Source organism: Phyllostomus discolor, chromosome 8 (genome assembly GCF_004126475.2).
Source record: "Phyllostomus discolor isolate MPI-MPIP mPhyDis1 chromosome 8, mPhyDis1.pri.v3, whole genome shotgun sequence".
Lineage (NCBI taxonomy): Eukaryota > Metazoa > Chordata > Mammalia > Chiroptera > Phyllostomidae > Phyllostomus > Phyllostomus discolor.
The window spans coordinates 59,886,337-59,904,074 of record NC_040910.2 but is presented as its reverse complement, the minus strand read 5'-3'; the positions used below and the strand labels follow the sequence as shown (position 1 = coordinate 59,904,074).

The window sequence follows — 17,738 nt, the reverse complement described above, 5'->3', positions numbered from 1 at the left end:
TACAACATGCCATCCCACAGCACCCTCGTATCAATGGAGATGACATTCCACCAAGCGTGATCTGTGGCCTCACAGCATCCTGAAGTGGCTGGCCAGCGTGGTCTGTCATCTCCATATCCAACATGCTGTCTTAGCCTTCCGGGGAGATGGGTTAGGATGATGTCAGGTGCCCTGCCCATAGCAGGCAATGAAATTCCTTATTTCATCCCAATTAGTTGGTTGGCATCTAGACCCAGTCCTCCCCATCACAGAGGGCCTACGTGTCTGCAAGCTGCACTTCCCAGTGCACTGTCTGTTCATTTCTGCTCATGGGAGGTCTTGGCAGGAGACCAGGAGGCAGTGAAGAACTGTGTCTGAACTTGGTGAGTTTTACTGGTGGCAGCAACAGTGACCAGTGTGCATGCATTCCTGGGTTTTTGTTCAGGCAGTGAGGTCCCAACAGCAGCCCACGGACCGTGGCTTTGGGTAACACTCCTCTTCCCCCAGCTCAGCATAATAGCAGTTTCATGCACTTACTAATATTTGGGTCACCTCACTTTCACACCTTTGCTCTCTTCCTTGCAATAGTCTTTGTGACCAGTCCCCCTACACTAAATCCTATCTGAAGCACCTGAGGCCGTTTCTGCTTTCCTGACTCTACACAGACTATTCTTGGTAGCAGGAATGTTATCTGAGGAATCATCTTTTATGCCTGGAAAGCTGGGGTTGGTTATCTGACTTAATGGGTAGCAGTAATGACCTTACCATGCAGGGCAAATGGAGCCCTGGAAGTTCACAGCACTCAGTGGCAAAATGACTATTTAATATCGCACCCTATTTTAAGAGTGTAGGGTGAGATGCCTCTTGAAGGCAGAACTGGGAGACTGATTGGCTGCCACCCCAGTCACTGTGATGGGGACAACAAAGCTGCAAAGTTTTGGTGTGGGCTGGCTGCTGGGACCACAGTCAGCAGAAAGGAAAGTGTAAACTCAGCCTAAGGTTCAGGCACAAAAACTAAAGAGCATCTCTGACAGCCAGAAAACAATCTCTTTAATATCCTATAGCCATAAGGATACAACTGAAAACACAATGCTGCATTTGATCCTGCAGGCTGCAGTTACAAGTTGAATTCACAGTCTTGCCGGCCCTCTCATATAAAATTTAGGGTGTTGATTTGGAAGAAGTGGGACCCTGAGAACAGTAGAGGGGACATTTGGGTGGCCTTCAAATCTGAGACTCCAGAACTAAGGAACAAGTGTATGGTTGCATGCTCCATCAATATCCCTGTCACAACCCAGCTCTGCATGCAATGTCATCATTTCAATGACAGCCAGGCATGCCTAATTAGCCTTGCACCTTGTGGTTCAAGACAGAACCCACCTCAGCCTTCCAAATGACCAGGGAAATTCCAAGAAATGTTATCTTGTGTGTTGCCCTCCAAGGCCATCTGTCACCTAAGTGGACATAAGGCTTCATGACAGATAAGGGCACATCACTTTACAAAGAAGGCATATATCCTGTCCCCAGCCTCCCAGCCACATACGCAGTAACCTAACTCTCACCCCACTGAGCTGTTTCCTCATCCACAAGATGGGCCTGATGACTGGCATCTCACAGGGCTGCTGGGAGACTCCAGTGAGACCAGACTGTGGAGGGCCTGGCACTTGCAGGGCACTCCTCTTCTTCAAATGGCTGGGGGTGGCACTGTAACCCCTGAGGTGGGAATTAGGGCAAAAAACATGCCACTTAGGAAAAAATCCCTGCCTCCCTGGGCAAGGGAACAGGGGGACAACACAGGGCCCTGGGCCAGGTAGAGGACTCTCTCTCAACCCTGTTCTAAGGCCATTGTGACTTGACTCCACAAGCTTGTACGGGTGCCCCACCTCTTTCTGCTGGACCAGAAGCCCCAAGAGGAGGCTTTCTAGGGGTAGAGGAACATGTCTATAGTGGAGGCTGTGTGAAGTGACATGACAATCTCTTCCAGGTAACTGGCTCCCAGCTGCTCTGCAGGTGAGTGTGTGACCAGGGCCTCCAAGGGGCCTTACCCTCTGGGGTAGGCAGCTGTTAACAAAGCACACAGAAAGCATGGTGCCAGAGCCCCTGACAATGCCACTGCCATCTTGCTGCAAGGCCTCAGCCAAGCCCTGGTGCTTGTCAGAGCCTTACTCTCTGTGCTTGCGAACTGGGACTATGCTGCCAATCACACAGGAACAGATGCAGGGCTGGGGGACTGACCTCCCGCCTAGCCTGCTCTTTCAGTTCCTCACACCCTGTGGGCCACCAAAGTTGGCTGTGCTTCCATCTATTCATTGGTAAAAGTGGCCAGGATTCAGACTGCCAATGGGGTAGGGCAAGGCAACCTGGGGATAGCAGCCCCTGGCCAGAGAGAACCTGCTGGGCCTCCTCTAGTGGCTGCCCTGAAGCCACACGCTAGACCAGCTTTTATTGAAATGTATGTCAGGCAGTCTGTTCAGGAATTTGACAAATATCAAAGGGAGGTCTGGAGCCTTGACCCAGACATCCCCTAGAATGGGTCCTGAGTAGGAAAGGCACATGAGTTACTACCTTTGGAGATGAGGCAAGTAAGAGAAACTCAAAGCAAGATGACAGGAGAGCAACCTGCTGAAAGGGGGTGGGGAGGTTCCCTCCTCCAGATCAGGGGCTCCCAGGGCATCATCACAGGGGGAGCAGACGCTGGGATGTCAGATACCTGGGGCAGCACTAGAGGCAGGCCAGCCATGGCACAACTGGCCAAGTTGGCTGAGGGCTCCAGGCCAGGGTCTGCTGCGCCCCCAGCCTGGCAGAGTCAAGCTGTTGCTGCTGCCTCAAGGCTCCACGGGAGCCCAAGGGCTGGAAACAGCATTAGACCCCTGAAACGGCAGCAGCATTGTAAGGCAGCAAAGAGGCCAGGTCATACTTGAAGGAGCTGAATACACACTGTTCCTGGGCCCAAGGCTACATGGCCCTCCTCCCTATCCCCTGGAACCTGAGCAGCTCTTGGTTTGCTTATGTTGCTTGCAGGCTGGCCTAGGCATGGTAAGCTGCCTGCTGTTAGAACACAGGTTCAGGCTGGGACACAATGGGGACAGAAACAAGTCCTTTCTGGTGTCACCTGCTCCTTAGCACCCTACTTACCCTGGGATCCTATGTATAGGGCACCCTCCTGGAACATGGTCACTATGTCCCATAGGCTGTGAAGGGAGGTGGCACCAGCTCATTGAGCCACTTGAGTTTTCACTACAGAATCTGTGCTTAAACTTGGCGACAGATGAATGAATGGGGAGGATGGTCCTAGGGAGGGACCTAGACTTTGGGCTGGCCTGCCTACTCGGAGGCCTGCAGTCCACCATTTTTCTTGAACGTGCTAGGAATGGACAGCCCCAGCCTTGGGAGGGATCCAGGAGCTGAGTTCACCTCTTGCCAGCAATTTCTGGGTTAATCCCCAGCACGGTGGGGGCCCAGGGAGTACACTCACCCTCCCAGTAGCATGTTGCAAACAGCTGGGGAATACAGTAGGAATCGGGTGCTGTTTGAGCTCTTGGGAGTTCCTGGAGGCCAGAATGTGCATGTGCAGATCAAGATGTTCCTGACCCTTGGTGGGAAGATCTGTGTACAGGGCAACCCCACTGTTGCAGTGGTGGTGGTGGGGGTTCGTCCCTAAGCCTAGGAAGAGAGGTGCATGTACAGGTTGCCATGGTAACCAGCACCCCCATCCCCTGGGGTCCCCAACCCCAAGCCTGAGGCCTGGAGGAAAAACATCACTCTCAGGGATTCACTGTTAACTTGTGCCTCAGCCCCAAAGGAACTCCAACTCCTAGGGTCCCCTCCTGCCCCACAGAGGAGCAGGTGCAGAGATCTGGCTTGTGGGGGGAACAGGGCACTAGAGTCAGGACCCTCAGCCCTACGTAGTCCCTTAAAGGGAGACCACAGAAACACTAGTGCTGAGCAGAGGGTGCTTGGGTGTGTCTCCCAGGCCACTATCAGGAAGACTGGTCTAGGAGGGGCCCTGTAACCCCAGGCAGGTCACAGACCACGCTGGGCCATAAGCTCACCATGATATCATCAGATATCAACATGATATCTTACAGCTGTAAAGGAAATCCCTCCACAGAAATGTTTCTTTTGGGGTAGTAAGGATGATTTTTGAGGACAGTTTGCCTCCTTTCTACCTCAGCTCCAAAGGGTCCTTTCTGAGAAAGCTCACCCACAGGGCAGCCAGGAGGCCAGCAAGTGGTGGGAATCCCTGCGATGCTTAGCCAGACCTGGAGCTGGCCTCTGGCAGACAAGCACACAGGGAGGGCAGGGCAGCCACAGGGGACAGGGACCTTGGTTTCCTGCAGAGCTGACAGACAAGAAAGCAAGGAGTTAAGGGAACGGGCACCAAGGAGGAAGCAGCCAGTGCTCCCGCTGTCGGCCTCTCCACTGACACACAGCTTGGAACTCAGAGTTCCGCGTGTGTGCATGGGCTCATGTGTGCACCATGGGACCAGAGCCAGTGCCCTGGCCGCCCACATCAGGGAGGGCTGCCCCTTGCCACTTCCTGCCAAGGCACACAGCTGGAGGAAGACAAGAGGCAGCACTAACAGCAGCCACAGCTTGGTGCTGCACCTCTCAGAAGTTGGCACGTAGTTTCTTATTGCTCTTCTCAGCTTGGGGAACATACTCCTCATCTGCAAAAGGACAGAGTAAAAGGCAGTGGCGGCGGGGGGTGCCAAGACAGCCCATCTGCCAATCACAAAGCAGGGAACACAGATGGGACCCAGAATGGCCACAGGGATGCCCTGTCCACGTCCCAGTCCTGGCCACAGGTCCTCAAAGGTCTGCCCACAACAGGCCATGTGGTCTTCTGAGAAGCCAGCCAGTGTCTGCATAGCAGGAGCTGCCGCACTGCAGCTACCTGGCCTCCCCTTGGCCACAGTTGCTGGACTACTGCCCATCCTTGGCCAGCCACCACCAGGGGCCGCAGATGAGCATGCTTAAAAAATAACTCTGAGAAGTCCCTCATGGGATCGAGGTTTCCTGAGAGCACGAAGAGAGCCAGGGCGATGGCTGTGAGGAAAGGTCTGGCAGGAACACGCCCACCCTGCAAGCCAGGGTCACGGCTGCAGGCGTTCCAGGTACTGGGGCAGTGGGTTCTCCTTGACATACTTCTGGATGTACCAGCATGTGAGATGGGCCTTCAGGTCCTCCTCCACCACGAAGTCCAGAGCAGCCTGAGAGCCAGAGAGAGAGAGAGAGTGGTCAGTGCCCACACCCAGGGCTCATAGTAGCCTAGCCCCCACACCTCCCAGGCTGTTCCCTCTGAGGATGGGAGCTGGCTGCCCATGAATACCCATTTTATCCAGTCTGCAATGGAGGTAAGGGGTGCTGTCACCACCCCCATATTTCAGTTGGGGAAACCGAGGCAGAAAGCATTGGTAAATTGCCTGAAGCACATGTCACAGGAGAGAATGGACCAAGATTGGATCCTGAGCTCCTGTCCAAAATTGCGCAGGAAGCAGCCTCTACACAGGGCAGCCAACAGCCAAATGGCGGAGTGGGTAGGGGTTGAACCTGGAGAAGCCCACTCCATTGCAGCTCGTCTGTCCCATAGCCTGTCCTTTCCAATCTCATGGCCTATGTGTCCCCGGTGGGGAACATGCCTGGCCCTTACACAGTTGGTCCGTTTGACCTTCCAACACCCTGAGATGGCCTTGGCGCGCCTTACTGTCCAGTTCACACCTGATTCTGGAGTTTATAACCTAAGACTCTCTTGTAACAAGAGTCTAGTCTAATCTCCCATTTTGCAGATAAAGAAACTGAGAGCCCAAGAAAGTGCCAAAGTAACTGCCACATGGTGTGAGCCCATGTGTCCTAGCGGGGCAGCACTCTCCAAGGTGAGGGTGGGGCCCAACTCCCCTTTACCCAGGTCCACAAATCTCAGTTTCCTCATTGGTCACATGGAGGGTGGAGGAGGAAGAGAGGCCTGGAGGGGCTGGGCAGGAAGAGCAGGCTGAGGGAGGAGTCTGGGCCCCAGGAGCAGCACTCAGGGAACCTTAAGGCCACCCTTGGCTCCAGTCCCCTCACTGAATCCAAACCTGCTCTCCAAGCAGCCTAGAGTTTGAAGTGCTTTGGGGATGAAGCAGGTGAGGGCAGGGAATGGGGCATTAGCCGAATGACGGACATTCATCATCCACTTGTTCCAACAAAGTTTATTGAGCACCTGTGACATGCTGGGATCCCAGCCAACAAGTTCCAGCAGGTGTCAGGGGCCCTGGAGGCTTAGCTATGTAGAACCCGGGGCCTGGGCCCAGAACTATAGCCACCAGCCCAAGAGCCAGGAGTGGGCAAAACACACTGCCTGACCATCACCAGCCCCTGGCTGCAACCTGGTGGCAAGGTGAGCACCTGTCTGCACTCTGGCCAAGAAACAGGCCAAGGGTGTATGAGTGGGAGGGTTAGCAACTCTACCCCCACCTCCCTACCTTGGCAAGGTGCTTGGCAATGCCACGCCCACGGTAAGCATCAGGGACCTCGGTGTGCTGCAGGTCCACGATCCGCTTGCCCACGTACTCGTAGAGCAGGACAGCCCGGTCGTGGCACCCTGCAGAGGGAGGTGGTGGACACATGAGGCCGTGGAGACTCCAGGGGCCTGACGGGCACTAAGTTTGGGTGCCAGGACAGGCATTTGGAGCCAAAATGCTGAAGTTGGATCCTAAATAACCTCTCTATGCCTCACTTTCCTCATCCATAAAATAGGGATATAATTAAACATTCCTCATAGGATTGTTTGGAGAAATGAGATTATCTTCATAAAATGCTTAGAAGAGAGCCCGGAACACTCTAGGCCACCATGAGACTGCTATTATTCTCAGGCTCAGCATCCCATGACTCCCAGTGCCCTTACAGCCTAGCTCCCTGTCCCCACCTGAGCTCCCCCTGGAGGGCATAGAGCCCCAGGCCCAGCGCTAGATGTAGAGCAGGACTCCGCAAGCCCTCAGCTAACCCAGAATCTTGAGACAAGAGAGCAGGCCCAGAGATGTGCCAGGACTACTTGCTGGACCCTTGGAAGGTGGGAAAGGGTGGCACCAGTGTCCACAGGAAAGTAACACTGGGCACCTAAACAGGAACAAACTGGCCTTTGTGCCCTCTTAGGCCCACTCAGACTGGAGGGCACCAGTCCATCCCAAAGTCCTGCTGGAAAAAATTTAACTGGGGTTCCTCCAAAGAAAGTATTTAGTTTCCCATCTGTCTCTGTCCATCCATCTGTCCAACCAGACCCACCCATTCATCCCCCATCTCCCTGCCCATCTACCTCCAAGCCATCCCATCTACCCACCTGTCCACAATCTGCCCAGCAGTCTTATTTAACAAATGTTTATTGAGCCCCAGACACTGTTTCAGGTCCTGGGGCTACAGCAATGAGCGAGCCTGACAAAAGCCCTGCTCCTGCAGAAATCACTAGAAGAGGGGCAGAACCAAGAAGTGGGCAGGGGGTGGAGAAGAGGAACTGCTGGGCAGAGATGAGACAGGAAAAGGAGGAGTGGGCTACGTGGTGTCAGGGAGCAGTGTTCTAGACAGAGAGGACAGCTAGGACAAAGGCTCTGAGGCAGCCGTGGGTGAGAGAGAGGGTGGAGCAGAGGCAGGGAGGTGTTGGCGGCAGGCTCGGGGGAAGGTCCTGCAGAGCTTCCTAAGCCATCATGAGCAGGGAGCCACAGCAGGGTCCTTGGCAGAGGAGGGACAGGATGTGATCACAATGTCAGAGGATCCCTCTGGCTGCTACACGGACAGTGAGGTGGCTGCTGCACTAGCCCAGGTAAGCATGTAGGTCACAGACAGAAGGAGGGAGCAGGGGTGTGAGGAGGGGTCAGACTCTGGTGGGGCTTTGATAGTGTAGCTGGCAGAGTGTGCTAAACAGCTCAGATTTGGTGAGAGAGAGGGAGGGGGGAGGCAAGCACAGCTCCATGGTTTGTCCTCTCAGGTAGCTGTGAGCATATGAAGGAAGCAAGCTGGACTGGGGGAGAGTCAGGGCCATTTAGCCAGGAGCAGTCAGGAAAGGACAGGGAGAGGGCACAGCTGGTACGAAGGTCCTGAGGTTAGAATACACAATTTACTGTCCCTAAAAGAAAACACGTCACTGCCAACTGTGTTTCCTGAATGTTCAAAAGCAAATTCTATTTCTTGTTTTTCACTTTGAAGCACCATTGAGAATTTGCTAAATGCTGCCTGAACATGGGGCCTGTGGTGTCACAAATGGGAAAGTGACAGGCTGAGGGATGCAAACATCCGGCCCAGGGTCTCACAGCAAACTGGGCACCAGAACAGGGTCCCACCCCAAGCAGGAGGCTTTCTCATTTTTCCCCAAAGCTCCAGGAGTGAGGCTAGAATCCACCTCCCCGTTTCCAGATGGGGAAACTAAGACCCAGACATCCACATCCCACAGCAGGTCAGAGGTAAAGCTGAAACTCAGGCCTGCAGACCCTGGGCCCAATTGTGTCTTTCTGGTCCACCTCAACACATGCTGTCTCCTGCCTCCAGGCCTTTGCCTAGATGGTCTCTTCTGCCTGGAGTAACCTTTGCCCTAATCAGGCCCTGCTGAGGGTGGCCCCTTGCTCCACTTCCTATCCTATGCAGGCTCCAGGGGCCCCAGCACCTCTTCCTCGTTGCCAGGCTGCTGCTCTGGCCCCCAGTGCTACTGCCCTGGCTGTGTAGCATGGGACTCAGTTCTCAGCTCCCACATCTACTAGGGTTAATCCAACTCACTCAGAACAGGACAGCAGAGACCCAGAGGCTACGTTGGGACTGACGCAGTCACTGAAGGAGGTGCCTGCCTGCCCTGGCCACTCTGTTACCCCAAACTCATCAAGGGTCTACTACATGTCAGGTAGGGTTTCAGGTGCTAGGTGTGTAGCAATAAAGAAAACTGACCAAACACTCCCTCCTGAAGGGAGACAGGCAATAAGCAATATCATTTTAAACAGTACAGGATTCGAAGGTGGTAGACTGGAGAACACAGCAGAGAAGGGGTCGGGGGCAGGGCTGCCATTTTAAAGAGGATGCAGAGAACAGGCCTCTCTTGAGCAAAGACCTGAAGGGAGTGAGGAATCCAAGAGGAGACGTGGGGGATGAATAGTCCAGGTGGTGAGTGCAGCATGTGCAAAGGCCCTGGGGCAGAACGTTCAGGATGCAGTGAGGCAGCCAGGAAGGCTGGGCTAGAATGAGCGCAGACACTGGTAGTAAGCCACATTGAAGGTTCTGGGGCCAAATCACGTGGGGGTCTTGCAGGCCACTAAAAAGATCTCAGCTTCTAGGCCATTCCATGCCTAAAGAGAGGGAGGTGGTGGGGTTGCAAGTCCTTGAAAGCCTGCTAGTTTTCCTCTGTTCATTTGTCTACTCTCAATCAACATTCCTGAAAGCAGCCACTTGGGCCATGGATGGACTAGATCTCAAAATGGCCTAGGCTTGTCCCCACTCCTGACCCTTATCCCTCAGCTCCTGATAGCCACATGGGTTTGGTCACCACTGCGTTCCCAGTGCCCAGCCCAGGGAAGACTCTCAGAGAGATATTTGTCCTACAAACAACTGTTGTTCTCTTTCTGCCACACACACTAGGGGTTTGACGCCAACTTGTGGGTTACCAGCACACCCAGCACTCTAGCCTTCCCAAGGCCTGGCCCCATGCCTTCACCTTCGAAGAGCCAACAGGTGGCAACAGCTGCAGCTCACACCTGTGAGGCCCTGGCACAGAGCAGACCTGTATTCAGTTCTCTCTAAATACTAATTCTCATAAAAACCTTACAAAATGGGTAGGATTCTCAGAGCCCTGTTTACAGATGGGAAAACTGAGGCTCTGCGAGGCAGTTACACACAACTTGGTGTATGGAGCTGGCTGGACACAGTCTGAGCTCACAAGGTGGTTCTTCTGGCTGAACGAAGAACAGAGGGCATGAGAGCCGCCAAGGTAGACCTGGCTCCATGTGAGGGAAAGGACATGGGCTACATTGGAGGGAAACAGTACGTTAATGATGCCCCCCTTCCACACCCCCCATGGGCTGGACCATACCACATTGACTAGGGAGGAATCAGATCCTTAGTCGGCAGTCTAGAGTACCTGGCCTGTGACCTGGCACCTTGGCCTTAGAGGGCCTGTAAAGGCCACCCAGTCCCAACTACCCACACGAGACACAGCCCAAATGTCCCATTCCTCCCCCAAACCTGCCTGGAGAGGCCTCTAGAGTCTTCCCTGGGCTGGGCACTGGGAATGCAGTGGTGACCAAACCCATGTGGCTATCAGGAGCTGAGGGATAAGGGTCAGGGGTGGGGACAAGCCTAGGCCATCTTGGGATCTAGTCCATCCATGGCCCAAGTGGCCTGGAGGCATGGCCAACCCCTGTGGCTCAGGCCAAGACCTTGGGGTCCTCCTTGCCTTGTCTTTCTCTCAGACTCTGAGCTGATCCTGAGACAGGTCCACGGGCACAACTTTCAAAATATGCTTGGAATCTGGCCACTGGTCACGTCTCCATGGGCACCCAGCCATGGAAGCTGAGTCAGATCCCATCTGTCCTCTGCTCAGGGCCCTGGTCACCACTGGCCTCCTTGCTACTCCTTACAGACACCCGGCTCTCAACCCCCAACCTGCCAGGCTGCTCCCTCTGCCCAGCATCTCTCCCACAGGAGCCTCCCAGGGTTGGCTCCCCCTCATTACCCAAGGTGAGCCCAAATATCACCTCCCCAGAGACCTCCCCTGACCATCAGCAGAAGGCAAGTGCAGGGCTATGTCATCACCCTTTTACCCTGGGTGCCACACCCATCTGGCATGAGCATCTGGGCGGCTGGGCCCTAGATATCACTATCTCTGCTCATGGCACTGTGGGCAGAGCCCAGGGCATGGCCTAGCCAGGCCCAGGACCTTCTCAGGGGTGGGTTCTGCAGGCTACACCAAGACTCTTGACTAGCATAAGGGCTCAGTACTTGCTACTCTTGGGGGCCATAGGAATAAGCCCAAGGCAGGGCAGGGCCCTGGGTTCCAGTTCCAGCTCTGCCAGGTGATTTCAGACTGGTCCCAATACCTCATGCCCAAGATTTCACCTGTCCTAGGACAATTGCCTCCTCCTTCCTGGATCTGAGAATTACAGCAAGACCACAGACTGAATTAGTTTTGAGAAAAGTTAAAGGTGCTCAAGTTATGAGATCCTACCCAAGGGTCTCTTCCCCAGTACCTTCCCCTGGCCTCAACCCCAGGACCAAAACCCCAGGAAGTTATCAGAGGAGGTGGTCACTTAGAAATCATCTTCCCTGGCAGGTGGGAAAGAGGAGGAGGGGCTCTAGGTTGCGATGTGGGTCCCGTGCACAGAGCAATGACCGCCACCATCTCTGTTCTGCCAGCACCAGCTCTGAGTGGTGGGCCAGAGAGTCAGAATGCCCACTGTACTGATGAGGAGAGTGGGGCCGGGAACCCTGCTCCCTCTGAGAGCTGAAGAAGCTGACCAGGGACAAGTGGGTACAGGAGCAGGGAACAGGCCCCAGAAGCACCAGACTGCATTTCAGGTATCTCCACAGGCAGATCCCACTTTGGGATGGGGCCACAAATTGGTGGTTCAGAGGTAGGTTGGGCAGAAGGGGTTGCAGTTTAGGAAAGCTAAAGGGGACCAGCCAACACAGCCAGGAAGCATGTTGAGGGCAGACCATAGGAGTTACCCAGGAAAGTCCACCCACAGACCCAGCCCATCCCCTCGCCAAACCAGGCATTCCTCCTGCACACCCTGCTCAAGGACACAGCTCTAGGTGGCCATCGTGGGATGCTGTGGAGTATTGGGGCTTCCTGGGAGCAGCCACACGTTTCTGCAATGGCCTCATGTTGAGGGATCTGAAGGCTACCAGTCCTGTGGCTGCACACGCACCGGGCTGCCTCTGGGGGTGCTGAAGAAGGCCAGAGGCAGCTGTAGACTCTCCAGAACCTCAGACTTCCAATCTCGAAAATGGGGGTTGGGGAGCATATGGAAAGCACCAGGATTCTAGGACCCGCAAATGACCCTTCTTCTTCTTTTTTTATTCCAAAACAGAGATTCATTTATTAAGAATTAGTTTCTGCATAAAAATCACCACTTGTTCCTCACTGGGTTTTTAACACACATCAAGTGTTTGGAGATTCCTGTACACACCTTAACACTTTAAAACATACAGCTCTTTTCAATGCCAGGAAGGATAGTTAAGGCAGTGAGGCTGTTCCTGGGTCTCCCCCATGAGACAACATGGTAGGTAGTTTCTTAGGTAGGAAAGCTGTCCCTGAAGAAGGTAATTATGCAGAAGTATGCAAATTCAGTCACCTCTGATTATCTGTGCCTGACAGATTTAAAATAAAGTCCCCTTGGTCATGGTCACCGAAGGCCCGCTGGCTGCTTTCAGCTATAAAACCCTGCCTGGGGGGAGACAGTAAGGAGGGGCAGGGTCTGGGGATGGTGCTGCCAGGCCATGCTGTGCAGCCACAGGTCAACACTCACCAGTTTGCTTAATAAAATCCACAATAGGGGTATCATACAATTTCAAATCAAGCCCCTGGTGGTCTTTAAAATACCCAAACACCATTAGAAGGACATGTGCTTGTTTTTAAAGTGAGCTGTGTGACAAGGCTCCCCAGAGTTATGCTCTGCATGGGGGGAAAATCCCAAAAAAACCCTAAGACTTGACTTATTAGCAACATTGATTTTTACCACACTTACATGAAAGGGTAGTCAGTTTCTGCTCCTGTGAAATTCAAAGGTGATTGAGAAGTAGGATCGTTATATAGTGCTCCACTAAGATAGACCCCAAAAATGACTTTTAAAAAACCAAGGCCCCTGGCCAGACTCTGGGCTGCTGTGGCGAACCAGGCCAGGTGCAGCCCTACTTGATTCCCAGTGATTTGGGGTTGTCTGTTTCTGCAAGTGGCTGCATGCAGGGCAGTGCTCCTGGACACTTGAGCTCACATTCGTCTCGGTGTGCAGCTTGTAGATGACATCAACAGTGGCCGTGTAGTGACCAGGAAGAGGTGGCCCTTCTCTAGGCACTCCTCCTTGTCACGTCCCGGCTGTTGGGGAGAGTGTCCAGGAGGCTGGGCTCATAGGGCATCATCGCCTGGAAGATCCTCTGCATGACCCAGCCCTGGTGCTTCTTGAGGGGCCAAATCCTAGGCCTTAGTGGTGTTGATGCTGATGAGATTAGGCAATTCTTGTCCTGCTCCCCATCACAGATGCTCTGGAGGAAGACCTGGATGAAATGGAGGCCTCTTTTCAGCCACATCAGCACCAGCGTGGCCCCCACTTTGGGCCACTCTGCTTCACACATTTCCTTCTCTGCCTCCAGGTTGTTCTGCAGGGTCCAGAACTGGGCCAGGTCAGTGTCAGACACAGCTTTGATTTTCATCACATTGCCACTTAATGCCCACCTTGATGGGAGCAAACATGGGGACCCAAGGCAATAGAAGGGTGGCAGATGGGACACCGCCTCAAGGAAGGGCCAAGTCTCCAGCTGCTTGTCTGCGGGTGGTGGCTTCAGCAGGTGCCACTCCAGGGCAGAGGCCCATGGTGATACCCCAGCCCACCGGGCATCCTGTTCAGCACTGGGGTGGTCACTGCCACCTGCCACAGACTCTGGGGATGCCAGCATAAGACCATTCTTCTTGAAGCAAGTGGGTCACTTTGGCTGTAGCTGAAAGGGATGAGGGAAGGCCAAAGAAATGGCCACCCAAGGCTGGGGCACAATTCTGGCTGAGCTGCCACTGGCTGAATGGCTCTGTGCCCTGTTTTCCCCACCTATGAAATGGTGACATACAAGCTAGCATTTCAGAACCTGGATCTGGTGATCAGACAAGTCTGAACTCCAGCGTTTCTCACACCCCATGCCAGCAAGACCTGGCCAGGGTTCATTTCCATCTGTCCAGAGCTGGCATTCGTTCCCATCTCTTCTCATACTGCCTGGACTAGCAGCCCCCCCGCTCTTCCCACCCTGTCCTGCTCCACCCTGTTCCCTTAGCCCAGCCAGAGGGAACCTGGGACATCCCTTCCACTCTCTGCTCAGGACCCTCCACGTACTCACTTCATCCAGAGTCAAAGTCAAATCTTTACAATCTGCTATGACCCTTCTCTCTCTGTTCTTCCACCCCTGATGCCCATCGGGCACCACAGGGCTTCTATGCTTGTGGTTCCTTCCACTTGGAATGCTCTTCCCACTGCAGCTCCCTTCCTTGCTTCTGCTAGGTCTTTACTTCAGTGTGGCCTTCCTAGGGAGGTACTCCTGGACACCTGATTCTAAACAACAGCACTTCCCAAACACACCCTCCCCTGCCCAGCTTTATTACTCACAAGGCCCTGTTTCCTAGGACACCTTACACTGGACTTATTGCACAACACCCTCTACACTGTCAGTCCCATGAGTTCCTGACACCCAGAACAGTATTCCACTCAAGTGGAACACTTGAGTGTTCCAGAACACATTAGCCACTCAAGAGGGACTAAATCCTACCTCTTCTACCTCCAAGGTACCCCTGGGCGAGTCACTTATCTGCCTCTGTCTCACCTGTAACATGGAAGAGCAGTTCCCCTCACCCCACCCAGCAGCGCTCTGAGGCTAGCTAGCAAGCACACGAGGCCTGCCTGGAACACGACAACTTAATGAATACAGCTGCTAAAACTTCTTCCCTCATTGACAACCAGAGCTTGCTGGAAGCTTGTCAGCCTAGCTTTGCCATGAGGATGATCGAGTACTGGGAGCCCTAGGGCCACCTGGCTTCACAGCCCTAGTGTTCACAGCTCTCAATGGGCATGATAAGCTGGCTACCAGGGCTAGCCCTGCAGTACAGACACTAGGACAAGCTGCTCCCTCTCCAGCTGAGGTAGGGTGGGGCCCAGAGAAACAATCCCACTCTGCATACCACCCCCCACCGCCCCCACTGCCACTGCCAGACTGGACCAGGCTGGGCTGCAGGGCCCTGGCATGTAGGCTGGGGAGAGACAGGTAGCCTCACACTGCTCCCTGGGCTTGGCTGGCAGATCCCCGGAACACTTTCTAGTTAGCTAGCTATCTGGCAAGTAGGTTCCACAAGTGGGAAAGCTTAGAAATATGGCTGGGCATGTTCAGCTCTGACCATGGCCAGCTCTTTGTGGGCGGGGGGGGGGGGGGGGGGGGGGGGCGGGGGGCGGGGATTGTCCTTTGGCTGAATTTAATTCATTTGAAAGAAAAAGAAGGAAAATGGTGAACATCCTTTTTCTTCTGTCTCTGAGTATACAGGACTACCTGAGCCCTCAAGAGATGCAGAGGCCTCTCTGGAACCTCAAAGGAGAGATTTGAAAAGCCAGAGACCACTCTGTTATACAGGACAAGGGTCTCAAGGTCTGGGCCATTCTTACTAAGTGCTATTCTTGCTAAACGTTAAAATGTCGCACAATATTTTGCAAACCAGCTATAAACAGGATGAGCTTGACAGGAACTCAACCTCATAAACATAAAAGTAGCCAACTACAAGGAAGAAATCAATGTGTAATTCACCAAATAGCATACAGAAGAGATGGCTAAAGCCTCCCTTAGGGGAGGCAGACCTTGGGATATAGATCCCTTCTTCACTTGTGTCAAGTGAACAAAACTACCTTTTGAGAATGGAACACGCCAAGCAACGAACCCCTTGATGTTGGTAACCCCTCCCTCCAAGAGCACAAGAGCAGCCAGGGCCCTGGTCACCACAGCCAGTTGGGCCAGAGCACTGGAAGGACTTGCTTTCAAGCGAAAAGAACACAGTGTTTAGAGTTCTGACTCCAGCACTTTGTAACACTAGGAAAATCACTCCTGCCTTGTGGCCTGAGCCTCAGTTTACTCATCTGTGCTGTGGGATGGTGGATGCCCACATCACAAGTATGTGCTGGGACCTGGTTTGAGATCTAGCCCACCCCAAGGGGGTGGGAGTACCTGAGAAATGTCTCGGCCCAGCTCCCGGCCTCTCCTAATTCATCCTAAGAGCAGGTTGGAGGAACCCAATTCCAGGAGCCAGGGTGGGCAGGACCCTATCTCTGCTCTGCCCCAATTCACTGTCCAACCTCACACACGCTTCTCTTTTTTTTTGAGCCTCTGCCTTCCCTTCTGAGAAACGGGCACAGTGGCCTGAAAAGGCCTTTTCAGCTTGGACATTGCCACAGGGAGCAAACAGGGAAGGAAGAAAAAGGTATTAAAGCAGGAGGGTGGGAAGCAGGGAGTTTACGGTCCTCCATTTTCTCTCCCAGAGACCTCTTCTTAGGAGGAGTGTGGGATAGTAAGTAAAAGAATCTTTCTTTACAGGAAATGAAGGCGTGACTTTGCCATCTGGTTTTAAAAATAATGATCAGTCCACTAGCACTTATGCCACAGGCACTGTTCTAAGTCTTTGCTGTTATTACAACTTTCCATCCTTGTAACCAGCCAGGAGGTATGCATTGGTGTTATTGCCATAGTAGGGATGGAGACTGGGGCACGTAGAGAGGAGGCAACTTGGCCGGTCTCAGAGACATTGTACCTTCCCACCCGCTCTGGGGCAGAAGTCCAACTCTTCCTCAACCCTAAGTATGCCCACATGATTCTTCCAAACCCCTCGATGCAGAAAAGCTAAGGGACAGCAAGAAGCTATCTAACACCCAGGGAGGGAAGGGGGGACTTTCCGGTCAAGGCTGACTCCAGGATCTCAAACAGCAGCCCTCAGCAAACACCGGAAAACAGCCGGGCCTTCAGCAGGTGCGAGTTCCCAGGGCCTGAGGCAGGGACTGGTGGCAGGCAGCCCCGCTCCTGCTTCCGCCTTCCCCGGGGGCTCTGCGCGGCCGACCCGTCCCGCGTGGGCGCGCTTCTCCCAGCAGCCCGCCCCTCTCCCAGCAGCCCGCCCCTCCCCCGCTCGCCAGTCGGCCGCGCTCCCACCTAGCGTGCCAGTCTGAACCCCCGGCCGCGCCCGGCGCGCTGGGCGGGACCTCTGCCCTAGAGGCTACCCTACGGAGCGCGCTCTCGACGCGGCTCCGGGGCTGTGGACCCGGGGAGCACGCGCCCCAAGTTGGGGGCGGCTTCGGCGGGTCCCGGTCGCTCGAAGACAAAAGGCCGGGGCGGGCCGGGCATCGCGTTACCGTTGAGCCGCACGGTGAACTGGCGGCGCCGACGGTCGTGCTCCACGCGGATCGGGCAACCCTGCTCCTGCGAGCCCACGGGCACGGCGGCCGGGGAGTTCGCCATCTGCGCGCGGGGCAGAGGCCGCTCGGACCAGCGGCCCGGTCCGGCTCCGCGGGGCCAGAGCGCTCAGACGAGGGGGCGCGGGGCGGCCGGGGCTCTAGGAGGCCGGGAACCCGCACCGGAGAGACCGCAGGCGGCGGCGCCGAAACTGACACACGAATGCGGCCGCAACAAAAAAAAAAAAAAAAAAAAAAAAAAAAAAAAGGGGGGGGGGGGAGGAAATCAGCTGTGAGGTCACGTGCGGCGTGCAGCCAGTGGGCGCGAGACCTTTTTGTTTTGATACATTCCATCCGATTCTTAAAGGGGCCGCAGGCCTGCCGCCACTGTTTCACTTGTAGCTCTAAACAAAACGCGCACGGTATCCTCCCGGGGTCACTTTTCCTTTTTGCGTTTGACCCACTTGCAACTTTGGGGTCCCCGCACGGACCGCTTCTCAAAAAGATATAATGACATGTAGGAAAATTCTAATTATCACCTCGCAGCCACCATTTATTAAGCTCTTGCTGTGTGCACGTCCTGTGCACAGCTACAGGAAGCGCTTAGTAAGGGCTCACTGAGCTCAGTGAGCA

The 17,738-nt window shown here is 54.3% G+C and overlaps 1 protein-coding gene across 1 annotated transcript; it reads right to left on the bottom strand.

Annotated features, from left to right (window-relative positions):
- Window positions 1-1,007: 1,007 nt before the first annotated feature.
- On the bottom strand, window positions 1,008-17,356 carry NATD1 (N-acetyltransferase domain containing 1). The gene is made up of 3 exons (XM_028534483.2): window positions 17,067-17,356; window positions 6,444-6,562; window positions 1,008-5,192 (listed from the first exon to the last, which is right to left on the bottom strand). Exons 1-3 carry the CDS (start codon window positions 17,170-17,172, stop codon window positions 5,076-5,078), a joined length of 342 nt encoding a protein of 113 aa, XP_028390284.1. The 5' UTR covers window positions 17,173-17,356; the 3' UTR covers window positions 1,008-5,075.
- Between the last annotated feature and the right edge of the window lie 382 nt (window positions 17,357-17,738).

Excerpts from the sequence above, each read along its gene's own strand:
- NATD1 (XM_028534483.2), bottom strand. The coding sequence starts at position 17,172 with ATGGCGAACTCCCCGGCCGCCGTGCCCGTGGGCTCGCAGGAGCAGGGT. Across the intron at positions 6,563-17,066 it reads GTTCACCGTGCGGCTCAACG|GGTGCCACGACCGGGCTGTC; the intron begins GTAACGCGATGC and ends CTCCCTCTGCAG. Across the intron at positions 5,193-6,443 it reads TTGCCAAGCACCTTGCCAAG|GCTGCTCTGGACTTCGTGGT; the intron begins GTAGGGAGGTGG and ends TCTGGCTCTCAG.